Source organism: Phoxinus phoxinus (genome assembly GCF_949152265.1).
Source record: "Phoxinus phoxinus genome assembly, chromosome: 11".
In the NCBI taxonomy this organism is placed as follows: domain Eukaryota; kingdom Metazoa; phylum Chordata; class Actinopteri; order Cypriniformes; family Leuciscidae; genus Phoxinus; species Phoxinus phoxinus.
Genome location: NC_136886.1, coordinates 25861454 through 25879585, shown reverse-complemented (window position 1 = coordinate 25879585; position 18132 = coordinate 25861454). Strand labels below are relative to the sequence as shown.

The 18132-nt window shown below is 37.5% G+C and overlaps 2 protein-coding genes across 3 annotated transcripts in view; both read right to left on the bottom strand.

The window, feature by feature from the left end:
• agap1 (ArfGAP with GTPase domain, ankyrin repeat and PH domain 1) overlaps nucleotides 1–12659 on the bottom strand; it is a 175592-nt gene extending 162933 nt beyond the window's left edge. For both annotated transcript variants that reach the window (XM_079629328.1, XM_079629329.1), the window contains exon 1: nucleotides 11523–12659. In XM_079629328.1, the coding sequence (XP_079485454.1) occupies nucleotides 11523–11685 (163 nt within the window). In that variant the 5' untranslated portion in view covers nucleotides 11686–12659. The remainder of the gene's footprint in view (nucleotides 1–11522) is intronic.
• A 619-nt stretch (nucleotides 12660–13278) lies between these two features.
• On the bottom strand, nucleotides 13279–18001 carry faimb (Fas apoptotic inhibitory molecule b). Its single transcript, XM_079628310.1, has 4 exons — nucleotides 17488–18001; nucleotides 16723–16951; nucleotides 16300–16349; nucleotides 13279–16108 (listed from the first exon to the last, which is right to left on the bottom strand). Exons 1-4 carry the CDS (start codon nucleotides 17599–17601, stop codon nucleotides 15959–15961), a joined length of 543 nt encoding a protein of 180 aa, XP_079484436.1. The 5' UTR covers nucleotides 17602–18001; the 3' UTR covers nucleotides 13279–15958.
• Between the last annotated feature and the right edge of the window lie 131 nt (nucleotides 18002–18132).

Genomic DNA, 18132 nt, shown 5'->3' with positions numbered 1-18132 from the left:
CAGGTTTGTTTATTTTATTGGCCAATTTCTGTAAAAATGCTCTCTGTTGCAGTCACATACATTTGTGTGTTTGTGTGTGTGTGTCTGTGTGTGTGTATAAAATAGAAAGTTCGTTCTACTTTTTATTTATGCTCTAGGACCAGACCTTGGTTTATTTGTAGAAATTTTCAGATTTATAATGGATTTACTTTCATTTTTTTGACAAACAAAATAAAAAAAGTGTCATTTTTTTCATTTTCCCATTCATTTTCAATGCGGGGTCATTTTGACCCCAAACACCTTAAACGGTAAAAAAAAAGTGTTACACACCTTTAGAACCACCAAATCAAGCCCAGTTTTTTGTGCATGTTTATATAGATTATTTAGGAAAAGTCACAGAGTTTCATGCCCCTGAGATGAAGGTAACACTTTTAAAAAATGAAAGAAAAAGTCCATTGGGGTCAGCCTGACCCCAAACAGTGATCAAGGGTTAAATAAGTCTGTTTTCCCTGGCTGGCTACAGTGTTCTGTTCTGAGCACAGACAATTCATTAATGCTTTTTATATGAGGTTCTGGGAGTTTTTAGTTTAGTGGACTTTTTAGGAACAAAAGGAATTAATGAAGCTATTAATATACTGTAATATATAATGTTAAATGTGAAATGTGTTAAATGTATATTATAATGTGAAATTGTACTGGTATTGGTACCGATTACAGGAATTTTAGAAACAAACATATTTTGTCCTGTAGAAAATAATTTTTCTCATGTTTTGTCATCTTATATTTCAAAATAAAACAAATGCAATGCCGGTCAGACATTTGAAATCAAAGATCTTTTGATTTCAATAGACGCTGATGCTTCCGTTTGCCAATGTAGCATTTTATTGATCAAAAGCATAGAATGAAACTTCACCTGAATATTTAAATCTAGAATGCCCAGGTCGAGAAAGCTGTCAGTGCTGCAAGAGGAGAATTATTTGATGAATAGAGAATGTGAAGATGAATACAGCATTTATTTGAATCAAATATAAAGTCCTTTGTAACATTATAAATGCCTTTTTCATAATATATCAAACATAATGCATTCTTATTGAGTAAAAGGCTCAGGTACTTTATGGTCACCATGAAATCAAAACTGACTATTCTTATTTTTATGGAATATTGCAGTATTTATCATTAATTATCAGTGCACAATTTATAATTTTATGTGCCCTCATAATCTTTAAACAAAACAACTTCCTCTAGCAGCAGAACACAGCAATAGCAAACCACAAGAATCCAACGATCCAATCAATTACCAATGGACAAAATCAAGTCCCGCCCAACATTGTTTTCTTGTTCAAGAAGCCGCTTCACTATACGTCACAACAACAGGGAAGAAAAGACTATCGCAACTTCCGTTTTATGCTGGTTTCATCAAGGTTCATTGTGATTCCAAACATATGAATGGTAGTATATAATGTAGTATGTGGCTGTATTACGGTCACTTCCCCTACAGTCACAGGAGAGAATCGAGGCGACATTGGTTTCTGTTTGCAGCTGTTCCAACATCACTGATACTCACCCACAAAACACTGCACCACACTGACACCGCAAGATCTAAATCACTAACTTACAAATGAGGTCATGTCAACATGAGAATGACATTTGGAGGGGGGAAAACACCCATTTACAACCATTCCAGTCCAATAAAGAAAAGAAGAGGACAGGGGAATTAAGCAATTGTATCGCCGTGTGAGGTCATCAAACAGGTAAATCACATGGTGTGGTATTACAAACAGAATTCAGCTTTAGCTGTATGGGCGAGCTGCTCTTCTGACAAGAGATACAAACCCAACCCATCAGCGGAGTGCGTAGGCACGCAGAGGACAAAATGACAACAAAGCCCTGTGTCTCTAGAGACATTACATCACCAGCGTCCCCATATCACTGCGACGGTCTGGTATTTCCTCTATGATGATCTTCAGAGTGACAAGGTTTCACATTGGCTCCAATTCTATATAGTCTAACCAGTAACACCAATATCACTGGCAAACTAGATCTACAACATCATTGCAGGTCAGCCAACAATGTCATAATGTCAGAGAAAGGAATGGCTTCGTTCATTATGAATCCGCTGGGGGGAAAAAATCCTTAAATTATCAGGTTACTCTATTAAAAAAAAAATTTGTTTCAAAATATTTTTTTTTATTGTTAAATAATAATTGAGTTACAGTGTAGCCATCGAGCCATCTTTTTTTGTTTTTACAAATGTCATGATTTAATAATTCATAACTAGGTTTTTGGGAAGTCGCACCACAACACATATTACAATCTGAATCTTTCGTGATAAATCGATCAAATTATGTAATATTTAAAGAGAATTAATGACATTTACACATCATGAGGGTCTGTGGGGGTAATATCTATGATATCATGTTCTTGTTTCCGCATGTTGGTTGCATCACATTACTTTCTTGGTCGCACAACATTATTTTGATATGGAAACTATATGATATGAAATATCATTTGATATGAAAACTATAATATAGTCAAGTGGTTTTGTTGATAGTGATAATGGACAATTAAGCTCAACTAAATTGTGTTTTTAATAAGAATGTCATTCTTCTAATAAGATTTTTTTCTTCATTTTGATTTCCGAACAGTTGTATCAGCCGGGACATGAACATGAATACTTCTGTGAAATGTGCATGTTTTTTCATTCAAATTCAGGTCATTGTAATTATTGTAAGAATTGCATTATAAGGCAGCACGATAATGGTTAAACTGATGATTATGATTATTTTTATCAATATATATATATATATATATATATATATATATATACACACTTTTGATATCAGTAAAATTAACATAACTTAACTTGCAATTGCATTACTTGCAATTCAGTTGCAAATGAGACAAACCTCAGAATCAAATGGCCTCATAATGCACATTCTACAGACAGACCGCAAAGCTTTTTCCTCTTTCTTTCTTTCACCCATTTTCATCTTTGAAATGGCTAAACACTGCAAACTGATGGTGGGTATGTAGTTTCCAACTGCTTTAGATCATCTCAAAGGCTAAAACATGAAAAAGTGAAATTCCTAATATTAATTTCCAAATGAGGTTACATTTTTACTTTGTATTATAGAACAGAGGGTGCATGCACCCCATTTATTCACCAACCATGATCGCAAAATAATATGGTCAAGAATCCTGTTTGGATTTATTAAAGTTAGTCACAGAGAAGTTTCACTTGCAGATTTAGTAGCTGCAAATGGCAAACACGAAGGAACAAAGAGTGGCTGTATGACGCTGTCATTTAAGCAGAATTTTACATTGGAGTGTGCGCATGGTTGCTAGATTGAGAAAATTAAGTAAAACACTGGTTAGCATAGCAATGCAAGAAAATGGAAATGTCTAAAGATAAAAAAATGTTTTCAGGACAAATAATCAGCAGGGAAAATATTGTGACTTATTTTTAACTAAAGCAGAAATCGCTATCACGATTAATTGTGCAGCCCTAGCATTTTATGTACAGTATTTTTGCACAAATCATTATAGCCATATATAATTGGCTCAAATGATTATGAGGTGCATTGAGTAATGAAATTCATAGACCTACAATAAACATACATTTGTCTACAGCGAGGTGGAAAAATGTGGTTTACAGCATAAAGCAAAAGAGGAAGCAAGTGACTTCCATCTAGAGTGCCTGCTGATGGATTTCCCCTCAAAACTGGACAAACAGGTGGATCTTCCCCCGGCTCATTAGAATACATCAGTTTTAAACAAACAATCTAACACAAGTGACTCTTTTAATCAGAAACGCTCTAACACCTGACACTTCCTCCAGTGTCAAATGTCCTTTGAGAACTAGGTTAGTCTATATGAGGAGGATGGGCTAGAGTTTCCCATTACTGCACAGTAAGAGGTGAATATTTTCCACTTCCAGTTTCACATGGATAGGCAGAAAAACTTGAGTGTTGCCCTAGAGAACGTCACTGCAGAAAAGATGGTTGGTTATTTATGAGTAATGCATTTCTGGATAATGCAGATGACAGTGGAGTTACTAATTACACGTAACAATACTTGAATTTCTTGTCATTTAAATTCCCACATATTAATCTTTCTTATTATCTGGCATCTGGTCTATTATCTGGCATCTGGTCTATTATCCGAGAAGAAAGCAGAAACAGATTCAAGGCTCAAACAGGAATGAGACAACCATTGTGAATCACCCAGCACATTTTTTTCAGAGGGCACGGGTGCACAGGTCTGCTGAAAGGATGACAATGTGGAGTGATAAAAGCAGTAAGAGAGGGATGAGGGTGTTGTTTTCGCTTTAGACTGGAAAGAACAAATCGCTATTCAGCTGAGAACTTTTGCTCACTCACCACCCACACTGAGAAAGAAAATGATAAACCGAGGGAGTGAGAGGGAAAGAGATGGAGAGAGAGCTGATCTCAACTCGAGACTCTTTACAGCTTTGCCTGTGGCAGTGTTTCATCTCTTTCCTTTGAAAGTGACTTAGAGGAGCTCAACTTCCTCTACTACCACCAAAGAAAAAAAGGCCCTTGGGACTGACCCATCATGCTACTGATGTTTTGTCCCACTTACTGCTAGAGAACCAAAACCCCAAAAGATGTAACATCTTGGTTTTGAGAACAGCAAATAAACACCTTGAAAAATCAGCTCTATATTCATCCAGATACATTTGAAAATGCATATTTCTCTCTGCATTTCGCCGTTTGTCCTGGAAAAGCAGAGCTTTCAGAAGATGCTCTCCAAAATGGATACATTTAAAAATGGCATTTTCATTTAATAGTGTAGACCGTGAAAGGTATTCGAAAACGATGGCCCATTTTTCTTCATGTGACGCATATTGTACCAAAACAATATGCAAAAAACAGCTTGCCCCCATTAAAGTGGAAATTAAGCAGTTAGTCATGTTAACATTATTTAGTAAACGGATTTCCACTCTTATAAAAAAAAATTGTCTAAACTAAAAAGATCTTGCAGTACAAGTGATGTCACAGGGTTGGGTTGGCTTCATGTATTAATGACGATTATTGCAGTTTCGATTCTGTTCTTTGATTTTTCTGCTTAGTTGCTGTAATCGTTAATAGACAAAACTCATAATATCCGTCACCAAAGTAGATGACCAAAAGAGGGCTCCAGTGCTATTTGCGAGACAATTCGGGGTTGATTAAAACATTTTTTTTAAATAGGCAAAGAAAAATAATTCAGGACTTCAGCAGTGAAGGAAAAGTTGGTTAAAAACTTTATCGCACAATATGCTAACGGATCAAAAAAAGATGGCAAGGAAGATGACGGGATTATGGATAAAGGTCCTGATGATTAGTAAATGTGGAATCACCATAATAAATATTTATTTAGCAGTTTGTATCAGCTTTGATCTCTACATGTTGTGGAATGACAAACGGGCGTTTATAATGGTTGTGGTTCATTTTAATTTCTGACAGTCATTTTGGCTACATATTGTATAGCCAAGTATAACTAAGAAAATCTTGAGGCAGTGGGCTTGTGTTCGAATGCGTATCGGGAGGCGAAGCAGTAATGTTCTTTTTAACGTATTAAAAAGTAACGTATTTTTACATCCAGGCCTCCCTTTTGTCTTCTGATGCCCTGTGGCTTTCCAGTTTCCATCTTTCACTGTCTCTGTCCTTATCTTTCACTGTCCTCCACTGTCGCTCTTTAACGTTCTCTCTACCGTTGAATCTGTTTAACTCAGGCAAGACAACCAACCCAGTGACGTCACAGGTCGTAGTACTGCAAGAGGGAGGCGCCCTTGCTACAGAAGCTATAACAAAAGGTTAACAAAAAACTTTACAAAATCTGGCACCCCACCCCCCAACAGTAAGAGAGAATAACAGATCAGAACTTTTTATTTAAATAAAAAATAATAATTTTAGCAGCGTCTCACATGCTTAGGGTTTGTGCCCACTGGCGCAGGGTGAGTGGAGCAGAGCGAGCGGAGCTTTTAAATTCATTCCTATAGAAGTTGAGCTTCACTCTCACGCTGTGCATTGTGGGATTGACAGCGAACCAGAGAAAGAGTTGAGAGCTGCCTAGAGCATCAAAAGGTTGGGCAGTTCTCGAAAAACGAGGTCGGCAGCCAATCACTTTAAAAAACAAAGCCAATTTAAAAATATGCAGGTTGTTGCATGCTGGATTTAGTGCGTAAATTAAATTGTTTACAGATTGGATGCTTTGCAGTTGTGTATATTGCAGTATGGATGCTTTCATTGATTCACCTTTGGCTAAGCCCCGCCCCCCTTAGTTACTGTTGCTACATCCGTCAACTTCATCTGGGCTCTGGTTTGGTATCAACATGGCTTATGCTGTGACAGCTCTTCCTGCTGAAATTTTATGAAACTTTTATAAAGCAGCAAATAAAGTGTCCGACAGAAGTAGGCAAAAGGGGCTGCAATATGCGTTCGAAGGCTATATATTCAAGACATACAGGTGAAACGCAAGCAACAACAAGGCATCCAAACAGAGGCAAAAGCATAATGGTCACAGTCAAAAAATGAACCACCGCATATCCTACTAATCGAGACGGAGGCTGTGACTAACAATATCAAGGAGCAACACTGTTCATGTAAAGCTGGGTAGGTCTCTATTCACTTCTATAATCATTATTACAAAGCAAACAGACTATGCGAGTATAAAGTTGTATTTATTAGCAGCGTGTGCTAGCGTATCAACAATTAGGGTAGAGAACCGAAATCATAATCTAAAACAGGATAAAACTGACTAACTAGTATAACTTCACAGTAAGGTTAAAAGCAAAATTTATTTTAGAGCACACAAAAGTGTGCTTGTTGATCCTTGAGGGGTTTCGCTGACTGTGAGGACGTCCACACAGGATTTGACTTTGGTTTTAGGAAGGGGAAAAAACGGACACCCCCCTCCAACCTCTCTGGGAAACGCGTATCTGTGTTACAAATCTCAATGGAGCGCTGTGAAAAAGTGTCGGACCTCTGTGGCAGCTCGTTCTTGGCTGCGCTGTGATTGGTCAATCTACATTCTAGGGTGTGGCTTAGCCAAAGCCGAATTATACTGGGTTTGTAAAAGTTTATGAAATTGACAGGACATCTTTACTTGGGGCATTTGGAAACAAACCTTGCCTATTTCCAAATGTAATGGCACGCATCTCTGATGATTATATAGTCCTTAAGTTGAAAAGAAAACAGATTAAATACACTCGCTACAGACGCACCCCCAAGCGTTGCCAGTGGCACGGAGTAGAGTTTTGCCACTGTAGTGGACACGCACCGTTAGCTTCTTGTACATCTCTTCTCGCCGGAACATGGCAGCTGAACGGCGTGTTCACAAAATAAGCTTGTGATACCGTCCGAAGAAGTGCTTTTCTATGGCGAGGAACGAAAATGCCATTTTCAAATGTATATGGGATGGATTCATGTAGACGTAGCCTATGTGGGAATCAGTGAAGGTCAAGTAATCTACTTACACTCATAACTAGAAGAGACAGTTACTGCCCCTAATCTCCCTCTTTATTGTTTGTGTTCAGAACCCCACTGAGCCATTTAATTCAACTGTACTGGTAGCTTGTTAATCCCTGAACCCAGTCTAGACTTAGTTTGCACGCTTTTTCAACATATGGCCCCCCCATATGCTGCCCCGTTCCTCTCTCTCCTAGCTATAGTTTCTACGGCCATGCTTCAGGGCCTACTAATTAAATATAAACAGATATATGGTCTCCTTGCAGCCATTGCTCTGGTTAGCATTCTACTGCACCAAATGCTTAGTTCAATTTGAGTAAAATGCTGACCACAGTGGCTTACAGCTCTGAGAAACGCAAAAGAGATGGCCAAAATCGTTTATGTGCCAGGCAGACTGGCCATAAAAGCTGAGTATGACTCAGCAGTAGGATGTGAGATCTAATTTTAAGGATGGACCAATCTGATAGTACAACCTTGTTGCCATTCCACGGGGTGACGCACACTCCTCTGTACGGTGTACGCATTTAACGAACTATATGGATGGCTGTGACTACATCTCCCTAATGGTGCCCTCCACACAGATTGGATGGGAGGGGCTGTGTTTCTGACATCTGCATGATGCTGCAACCTCTCATTTGGAGGGGGTGTGTTGAAAAGCACTGTTGCCCTAGCACAATAACCCCAGCCATTAGATCTGCCAGATATTTCCTAGCTAACAATCCCAACAGGGAACCTGTCCTGCATTTCAAAAATGGACAGTCTTGGGGATAGACTTTCGACAGAACATGTAACCAGACACACAATGAGCAACAGCAACAGACTATGAGTCTGCTTATGATCAATGTTTCTTATTCTATTTTCTGGCTTTTTTTTTAGCTACTTTTATTGGCAAGTTAGAAGGGACAAAATGTCTGCAAACAGCAATTATGGGGCCGCCAAGCACCGGTGCCGAGAGACATCCTCCTTTTTGACGTTTTGCTAAAATATTTACCGCTGTGTTGTACGAAAACAGCTGTGATGAACTACTAAAGGAGTGAAATTCAAAACGGCTTGACAACAGACCAAATTGGTAAAACTCCGTATTTTATGGCAAAATTAATAACTGAGGAACACTGGGTATCTATCAACTTTGTGTGGCCAATAAAATATGAAAGTTTTCGAAAATTGCGTGGCACTACAGTTACTATTGACTATTTTTGTAGTCACGTTTTTTGGGTTATATTGCACTTTGCAGACGGTCCCTTCAAACTTGTCTCTCAGCCGCCTGCTCATTGAGATCCATTTAGCCTATATTATAAAGCTCGTTTTGAGGGAAATTTGGTTGTAGCTCTTTGTTACTGTGATTGTAAATAAGTATAGGCTAATTTGTGTTTTAACAACGTTTAGCTCACGAGTTATTGATCCGAGAATCAAATCTAACGCCACCTTGAGTTAAGCACTGACTGCATGTATTTATGTTTAAATCCAAGTTCAAACACTATGAAACGCTCCATTAACGTACGGAGCTCTGAAGCACTGCCAGCGGGACATTAAACAGGAAGTGTCTGTGCGAGCTCACAACAGGTTTTGCGTGGGAACGCAAATATCTTTGCGAGGGAACACAAAAGTATTGCGAGGGTACGCAAAAGCTTTGCGAGGGAACGCAAAGTTTCTCGGACAAACGCCAAAGATTTTAAGAAGAAAAAAGGAGTCACATCCTAAATTTATAAACTAATTATTTCTAGGCCATTCAGTTAAAAAGTTACCAGCAAAAGAAAGGTCAAATTTCAACTGTTTGTGGCAATATAGAGTGGACATTACAGATTCAAAACTTGGTCCGGACACTTTTCATACTTTCCCCAAGCAATGTACCAAATTTCACAACATTACTCCAAATTCACATAAGAAATTTTCCATCAATTTATTTTTATGCACATGTTTGGGGCATTACATAACATGCTGGATAAAACATATATGCTAAAATGCTCACAAAAGCACATACGCTCACGTTTGCCTTGACCGAGTATAAAATCAATATGAAATCAAAACTGACCACCATTTAGGCTACTTTAATACTTGTATATGATTGCGCATAGTTTTCTGAATTTTAGATTCTCAGAAGGTCTGTTTTATCCAATATTCTTACAAATCTTCTTTTCTATGCACAAGCTACACTATTCATTCTTATAAATGTCATGCCCTTTATGCAAGAAACCGGGAGGCCAGAGTGTCACCAAGATGCGTGTCTCTGGGATCACAAACATGCCTTGCATAGAGAGCGATCTGATTAGGCTCAGACCAACCCGTCCCTGATGTGTCAGCGGGCGTCTTGTGTAAAATGAAGTAAAGTGCCATGCACACCAATGTAAATGCAACACCAGTCTAATATCTGAAGACAGACGTGCTTCAGATCACAGGGCGTGTTAAGTATCGCTTTTCAGCTCAGATTTGCCATCTGTTAAACTAGAGGGTCAGTGACTAGTTAATGAAAGTGGCATCAAAGTAGACATTTAATCCACCTTTACACATTAAATTCCTAAATCCTGATTATTCTGCAGATTGTTTTTGGGATATTCAGATTTTATGCATTAAGTCCACAACCAAGTACACATAGCTAGTAATGACATCAGTTAGTTAGTTAGCACTTAGCTAACATGATTAGTAAAACACTGCAACGCCAGAAGTCAACCTGTTTTGACAACAAAACAAACAAACATAACTGTCAAGTTCTGCTTTTAGAATGCCAACTTTGACTCATGACCACATGCAACCTAACATGTAGGCCTATGATGCCTTTAAATTTAATGAATTAGAAGTAACTATAGCAAGATTTTAAAAGATTCACTATTGATTCCACTAAGTAAACACTCCATTCACACGAGTCTGTCTTGGTTTTTAAGGAATTAGACAGGCCGGGGTCTGTCGGGGGGTGTGCTATGGGAGTGACAGGTTTGTCTATGTCAGGCTGATCCATGTGCATGTCTCAGCAAGTCAAGAACCATTTTACTTGCATTGAAAGGGGTCAAAGATTCATACATCAGCTTTGACAGAGACATGTCACTGACCACACACACAAGAGCCCAAGAGCCCACTTATTCATTGCCAAAACACTCACTGCAATCTAGTGAAACGCTGAGTATCATTTCAAGCACAATGCAGTTTTTCATTTTGCCATTACATAACCAACTGGTAAAACTGACATCATTTGCATGCGTGTGTAAAAATCATGATGATTATCTCTTAACTACAGTATTATATAAATAAATAAAGACAGCGCATTAAACCTCACAGGCCATGACAGCCACTCTCCCACCACCCTGCAAATCTTCATGCAAACTAGGCCTATACATAAACACAACCTTCAATCCTCTACAAGTAGCAATAATGAAATCTGCATCTGACACGTCACACAAACCATCAGCAATTCCAGCAATTTAATCTTACTCAGAGTAAATGACATTACATTTCCACGAATGAACTGAGGCTGTGACTGGCAGATCAAAGGGTTGTACTGTTGTATACCTAAGTGTCAATCATATACAATACAACCTATCGAACAGACTGTAAATCTATAACCTGGTTATATGGTGAAAAATGACACATGAGAAATATCTGGCTGACTAAAATCAGATCATCTCTGTTTAAAGTTTAAAGTTTAAAGCTCTCACGCTTACAATGACTCAATCTAAAATCTCAGATGTCTTGAAGACAAGTAAATGGTTTAAAAAACAACCACAATAACCAATAAAACATTGGAAATAAGATTTACTACCTCTCATTTCTAGAAGCCAAAGGTCCAAAACTTTTTCTTAGATAGAAAAGAAAGTGCACTCGTCATCTGAAGAGAGATCTAGGCTAATAAATCACCCTTTGGAGTGGCTTGATTTGTAATGTCATTATTCATTATGTAATAATAATACTCATTTTGTTTTTTGTTTTTAATGACACTGGGAGTGGACAGAGATTTCATAAAAGTGGCATGCTATAATGCAGGTTTGTCGTACCATCCCATTTTCGTTGCCACCAAATATACAATTAAAGATTCTGAAAACTGGCTCTTGAAGGAGATTCAAATGCCCTTGTTGCCCTTACCTTCGATGGCAATGACGTGCTCTCGGATCTGGTTCTGCAGCAGTGGATCCTCCACCCGCTCCAGCAGCTCGTAGATGGAGTAGATGTTCGGATGGACGGACTCGAACCTCTGGATCTCAGCTCTGATCGCAGCGGAGTTCGCCAGGTGCTGCTGGTAATTCATGTTTGCAATGTGATCTCTTACAATGGAACCCGATATGCAATTATCTAAAGAGTGTTTGCAGGTGATTTAGGGACACTGATGTGCTGCAAACACAGGAGTGAGATCAGATGTCCACATGAGGTCTGAGGTCAGCTCTTACCGATTTTGGTCAAAACCAAAACTGCAAATGATCCCAAATGTACACTGGGTATATAGGATGCAATCACAGATGGCAGCAAAATTAACTATTGGGCGTTAAACCACCTAACACTTCATGCGAGACTAACATCTAGCAGCGGCTTTGATATCAGTGCATGTAATATTTGAGTATGTGTGTAACGTTAGGCTACTACAACAGAAGTCCAGACGCTGGAGGGAGAGCTGCAGCTGTCCGGATTGGAAATCCCAGGATACAGTCATATGCCCCATATCCTCGAAAATACAGCATAAAAACAAAGCAGCACCACCAAATCACCACGCATCGTCATTACGGACTATAATAGGCAAGAGAAGGCCATCTCAGGTCTACAGTCCGAGGCGAGAAGAGTCCACATGGTCGACTCCGGCTGTGTGCTTCATACACACTGACCAGTTTCAGCGGCAAAAAGGGGTGAGACGAAGATAAATTATTAAAACTCAAACTCGCCGAGAAACTACAGTTCGCACAAACGAGCTGGACACGGTATGTCTGCTGTGTTCCCAGCACAGTCAACTCGCTCTCTCCTGTTGTTCACTTCGGCTCATGCTGACATTACAACCAATGAAATACTTTCTGCGGTCTCGATGCGAAACCACAAAACCAAAGAGGTGCGACAAACTCAAATAGATACTGTCACAGGGGTTTTCGGGTATCTCTCTTGTTTTATCCGCAAAGATGGGTGCATTCCCTTTTCTCCCGCACTGAGGTCCGTCCCGTCTGTATCCTCTCAAACATCATTGCGCCTGCTCCTTCCTTTGGACGCTTCCTACTGGAAAAACGTCGGAGCTTCGGAGTCGTCGTCAAGGTCGTAGCTGCGCTAATTCTGCGCAGTCCGTTGTTATAAAAACGCATACAGGTCGCCACACACTGGATGGGGGCGCTATAGGGCCCTTATCTTACTCGGCCTGAACACATGTTGTCTGATTAGTGGACCCTGTAAACCATAAGAATGACTTGTTGATCTCAGTCAGTTCTGCTTCTGTGACACACTCGGATATGACCTCAGAGTCTAATGATAACATGGGTGTGACCAATAAAGGTTAAACATATCCAGGTTTGTTTTTTACTGGTGAACTGACATGGGCTTATAGGAAGATGCAACCCCTTTAAGTACAATATACATTTTCTTTTAAATATGGGGACAATTTTTTTTTTTGTAAACAGCTTTTATTGTTTTGGAATTTTTTTGGTAAACAGCTTAAAAATTATACTAAGTGATGTTTTTTGAAAATGTAAAAATGCAGAAAGATTTCTGTGATGGTAGGTTTAGGGTAGGGGTAGGATTGGGGGATATAAAATACTGTTTGTACAGTAAAAATGTGTTAAAGTGTCATTAAACTACTGAAGCAATTAAACTGTGTTTTTGCCTATATTTATTTCAATAATTAAATTAAAAAAACAGACAAAGCAGAATTCCAGTGTTAAACATTTATTTGAAAGGTAGGCCTACATTTATTCTATGACTTGTAAGCATATGATTATACATTTTTAATTGCCAATATTTTAATTGAAGATATATCATAGTAATTAAATTGGATGATTTCACTCATTTAACCTTTAGTTTTAATATAGTAAAGACATCTAAAATATATCTAACTCATGGATTCACTGAATAATAACCTTGTAAATATTCAATAAAAATCACACTTTAGTATTGTAATTATTATTTTACATATACATACATACTTATTATTATTTTTATATAATTGTTTGTTTTTATGTTTTTTCTTTCATTTATCTGTTGCCCTTATCAAAATAAGTATACTTCAAGTTAATTGTATTACTTAAAGCTGCAGTCCGTAACTTTTTGGGTTAAAAATGATCCAAAATAATTTTTTGAGCAGGTACATAACCAGCCAGTGTTCAAAACTGCTTGCCATAGCTCAATTCTAAACGGTAACCTTGTAATTATGTTTTTAATTCCAGTTGTACTGGTGGATTTCTGCAGGAAATTTTAGCATGTCTTTGCGTCATTACGTCACATCTAGTAAAGAAGGTATCACGGCTAGTAGGCTATACAGCACTTGATATAATTTATTAAACTTATCAATTTGATGGCGGATCCAGAAAGGTTCAAACGACAATCACCAGTGACAACTGGAGATTCACCCATTGTAAAATGCAAAAGACTTCGGACTTGGCTACAGAAAAAAGACTGGAACCGGGCTCACACGAAAACAAGGATAGATATATGAAAGGCATTAAATATAGTCACGCAATGCTGATGTTGTTAACATTAACAATTTTAGAACAAAGTATAATATGATAAGCGATCGTTAGATTTAATCAGCACGATTTACTGCAATGCTTTTTTCCCCTTTGTTGGTCAGAACAAAAGTGGACGTTACTTACTTGTTCAGATTACTTTTTTGAAAGTGAAAATTCTTATGTTGGCCATACTTCCAAAAAGTAGAATCCGTGATTCCGAATGCCAGTATCCACACACCGGCGCGGTGACTGAGTCGCACATTCTCCTCAAAACATTGGATTCATCCGCGCTGTGCGGATGAAATACACTCGGTATATTTGTGCCAGTATACCGAGGCACAAATCAAATGGTAAATGGACTTAATTTATATAGCGCTTTTAACAGACCCATGGCCACCAAAGCGCTTTACATATTCACAACCCACATAAAGTCGATAATTCCGCGAATAACTGCAATTGCAGATTTCGAACAGAGATGACGACAAAGAGGAAAAACTACGGACTGCAGCTTTAAGTAAAGTTCAAGAATATTTAAGTAAAGGCCCTATGTCCTATTGAGAATAGCCTACTCATACCAATGTACTAGTATACTTGTAGGTTTACTATATAAATACTAGCCAACTTGGGACTAAATTGGCCCACTTTTTAGTGAAAGTACTTTATACTTTAAGTGTAACAGTAGTAAACTTTGAGTACACAACAACTAAGTTTTTAGTTTGTACCGGCCGCAATTATACCTACAGTACTATAGTTTACCAGGTAGCACATTTTTTTAATTTATGAAATTACACTTTGAAGTATACTCTAAGTAAACTTGTTTAGTAATTTTATACTGTAAGTTTGCTTCAGTTTCGCTTCATCAAGCATTTTTATTTTTTTAAGTTGCCAGCCAGCGCCAGCATTTTTGATTATTTTCACAAAACTTTCATGGCCCCAAGAATATTTTGTTGTATAAATATCTGATCGGAGCCTCTCTGCTTTTTATAAATAAATAAAAATGAATAAAAAAATAAAAATCCTTTTTGTGTGTGTCTATCGCTTGTTTCTGCTTCTTCACCTGTGTTTTAATCCGGAGATTCAGTACTCTTTCAGAAGATGCATAATAGTATCTCCTACCGTAGGCCTATAGTGAGAAGATATCTAGCCGTAAATTCCATAGCAGGGTTAAGTATATTTCAAGTAAATTCGTACACTACCAGTGGTCTAAACAGTAGTTCACATACTCAGAATTAGGAACATATCTATTTTCTTTATAAATTGATATTTTTAAACAATATAAGTTTATGAGACACTATGAAAAACTATGAGAAAATATATTTAATAGGCTTCTCTATTTAAACACAACTGCAAGCCAAGTTAGACTACTTATTTATAATTTATTTAAGTATATCTCGGTCAAAAGATTGAGTATAGGCCAAATTAGACATTTCTTTCAGTATAGTGAAGTATAGGCTACTTAAGTGTAATTTTAAATATATTTCTGAGAACAAAGTACATAAAAAGTCTGAAACAGCCATTCGTTGTGTTGAGATAAGCTTTTGAGATATTGTATCTATCTGCTCAAGAGAAAGAATTAAGGTGGGGATGGGTGTCATCTTGCCTCAAGGTCATTTTATACCCATCTTATCCTGGTCTTGATAATAAAAACATTTTTTTCTCATTTTCACAAAATGTGTAATTTATTGAAATTAAATGGGATTGATTGTGCTTCAAACGATACTTTAAGGCCTTTAACAACTTTAAATGTTCTTGTCCATATACACAAATGCCAACATACTGGATTTATAGAACAGGAAAAAAAAAACTTTTCAGTGCCATCTGTATCTAATTCTGATAAATACGCTGTTGGTAAATGTCTGGCACATCTGAATTCTATTAGCCTCCATTTTACTCAATGGCCTCTTCTATCCTGATTCCATCCACCAGTAGGGAATGAACTATTCCATTCCGTTTCCTTCCACTAGTTGTTGCTTTTATGCAGCATTCACGGTTCCCCACTGCAAAGTGTGTCTCGGTTCCATTCTCGGTAAACTCCCCCTGCACACAGAAATCAGTATACCGTAAACATAAGCACAAGTCATGGGAATGCTGTGCAACAATTAATATTTCCTCACTGGTCACACAACTGCTCCATTAGCTGACGCGACTCAGACTTAATGGACCAAAGTGTATCTTTCATACATCTAAAGGCTTGTGCCAGTGTGAACTGAAGTATTAAAAGTTCTCACCATGGTCTCCATTTTCTGTCCATTGCACCATACATCCATAGTGTCTTTCTCTAGTGAAACAGAAAAAAACACATAATGCTAAATGCTAATGTTGTCTTAATTGTCTTAACTTCAGAGATTACAGTTAAACTGTCTGATGCCGGCCAAATCAAACAAGCAAATTAGAGGATCACTTTTCCGTTCTCGTAGTACTGCATGTGCACTGTATCATTTAGTCTATAAGGGTTTTCAAACTGATGCTTCAGACCCCCACATATGATGAGCCTCTTGTGAACCCCCCCCCCCCCCCCTCCTAAAATATAAAGTAGCTATATATTTTCATGTAAAAAAAGAGGCCTATACTGTCCAATAAGTTGACCTTTTTTAATCGGCTGATCCCCTAATTTGCAAAACCCAGAGGGATGTTTTCACTGTGAATCTTACCGAGAACTATCCTGTAATCAGCATCATCCAGTTTCAGCACCCATGTTTTGGAAATCTTTGATCGGTTGTCCAAAAATGTTTTGAGACTTTTTCCGTTGATCTCCAGTGTGTACTCATAGGAAAACCCAGTGACCGCCTCAATATGTATGGTTGCTTTTGTGTCTGTACTTCCAACAGGGAATGTTTCTTTGCCCACCAGTTTGAACAGCCAATCCCTCCTCAACACCTCCTTAAAAAACAAGACTTGATGAGACTTATTATAATTATTTTATATGATCTTATTCATCTGTATACTAGATATCATATTATATTATTATCAAATGAATAAATTCAAGATAAAAAATATTATATAGAAATATAAAAACTTGAATCAAAATGAAAATATTGAAAACATGAATAGGGCAACATGTTCTGCTTCTGGTTTTATATGTCCGTGTAGCTATTCTATACATTTTTATTTTCATTTCAAGTTTTTTGTATTTATATTATATACTTTTTGTGTAATATATATATATATATATATATATATATATATATATATATATATATATATATATATAAACACACACACACACACACACACACACACACACACACACACATATATATATATAGGCTATATAAACACACACACATATATATATATATATATATATAAACACACATATATACACACACACACACACACATACATATATTTTATGATAATAATATATGCTATAGCCTATATAATAATAAATAAATAAAAAATTGACTAGATCTCACCTTCCCATTAATGGAAATGACCCGTTTTCCTGTTGTTGTTCCATGTTCAAACTCAATTCGGTAAAACCCATCACTTAGCGACACATCCCACGTTCCCACAATGTCTACGGACATTCTGTAGGCCTATTAAGATCTACACAACCCAAGCACTCTATACTATGTTTATTTCTCTGTGATGTTTTAGCCTGAGCCTGGTCATAATAGCCATCGTCATGTGTAATGGCTGATTAGATCTCTGTATTATTCTTGAGGAGGTTGCCATCCTGTGCTCGCTCAGCAACCAGTGCATTAGTGTAAGAGGCTTAACTCATCAAGCAGAGAGTAATTGAGGATGTTCCTGTGCGAAGACGGGTTTTTCTTTTTTCGTTTTACTTCAAGCACATTTAAATAGACATTAGGCTTAAGAGTAAAAAAGAAAAAAAAATCACATGAAATGTTAAAGAGCGTAGATTCCTTTTTTGGATCCTCTCTGGTACCAATAGATGGCAGTCCTCTCTCTCTCTCTCTCTCTCTCTCTCTCTCTCTCTCTCTCTCTCTCTCTCTCTCTCTCTCTCTCTCTCTCTCTCCTATATAAAATATTCGTGATCTAGAGATATTTTCTAGATCCTAAAGATGGTAAAAATAAATAAAATAATTAAAGTCTTT

What these genes read in the sequence shown, in the direction of transcription:
- faimb (XM_079628310.1), bottom strand. Translation starts at nt 17,601, where the DNA reads ATGTCCGTAGACATTGTGGGAACGTGGGATGTGTCGCTAAGTGATGGG. An exon ending in TCATTTCCATTAATGGGAAG is followed by an intron (nt 16,952 to 17,487) that starts GTGAGATCTAGT and finishes TTGTTTTTTAAG; the next exon opens with GAGGTGTTGAGGAGGGATTG. An exon ending in TGATTACAGGATAGTTCTCG is followed by an intron (nt 16,350 to 16,722) that starts GTAAGATTCACA and finishes CTGTTTCACTAG; the next exon opens with AGAAAGACACTATGGATGTA.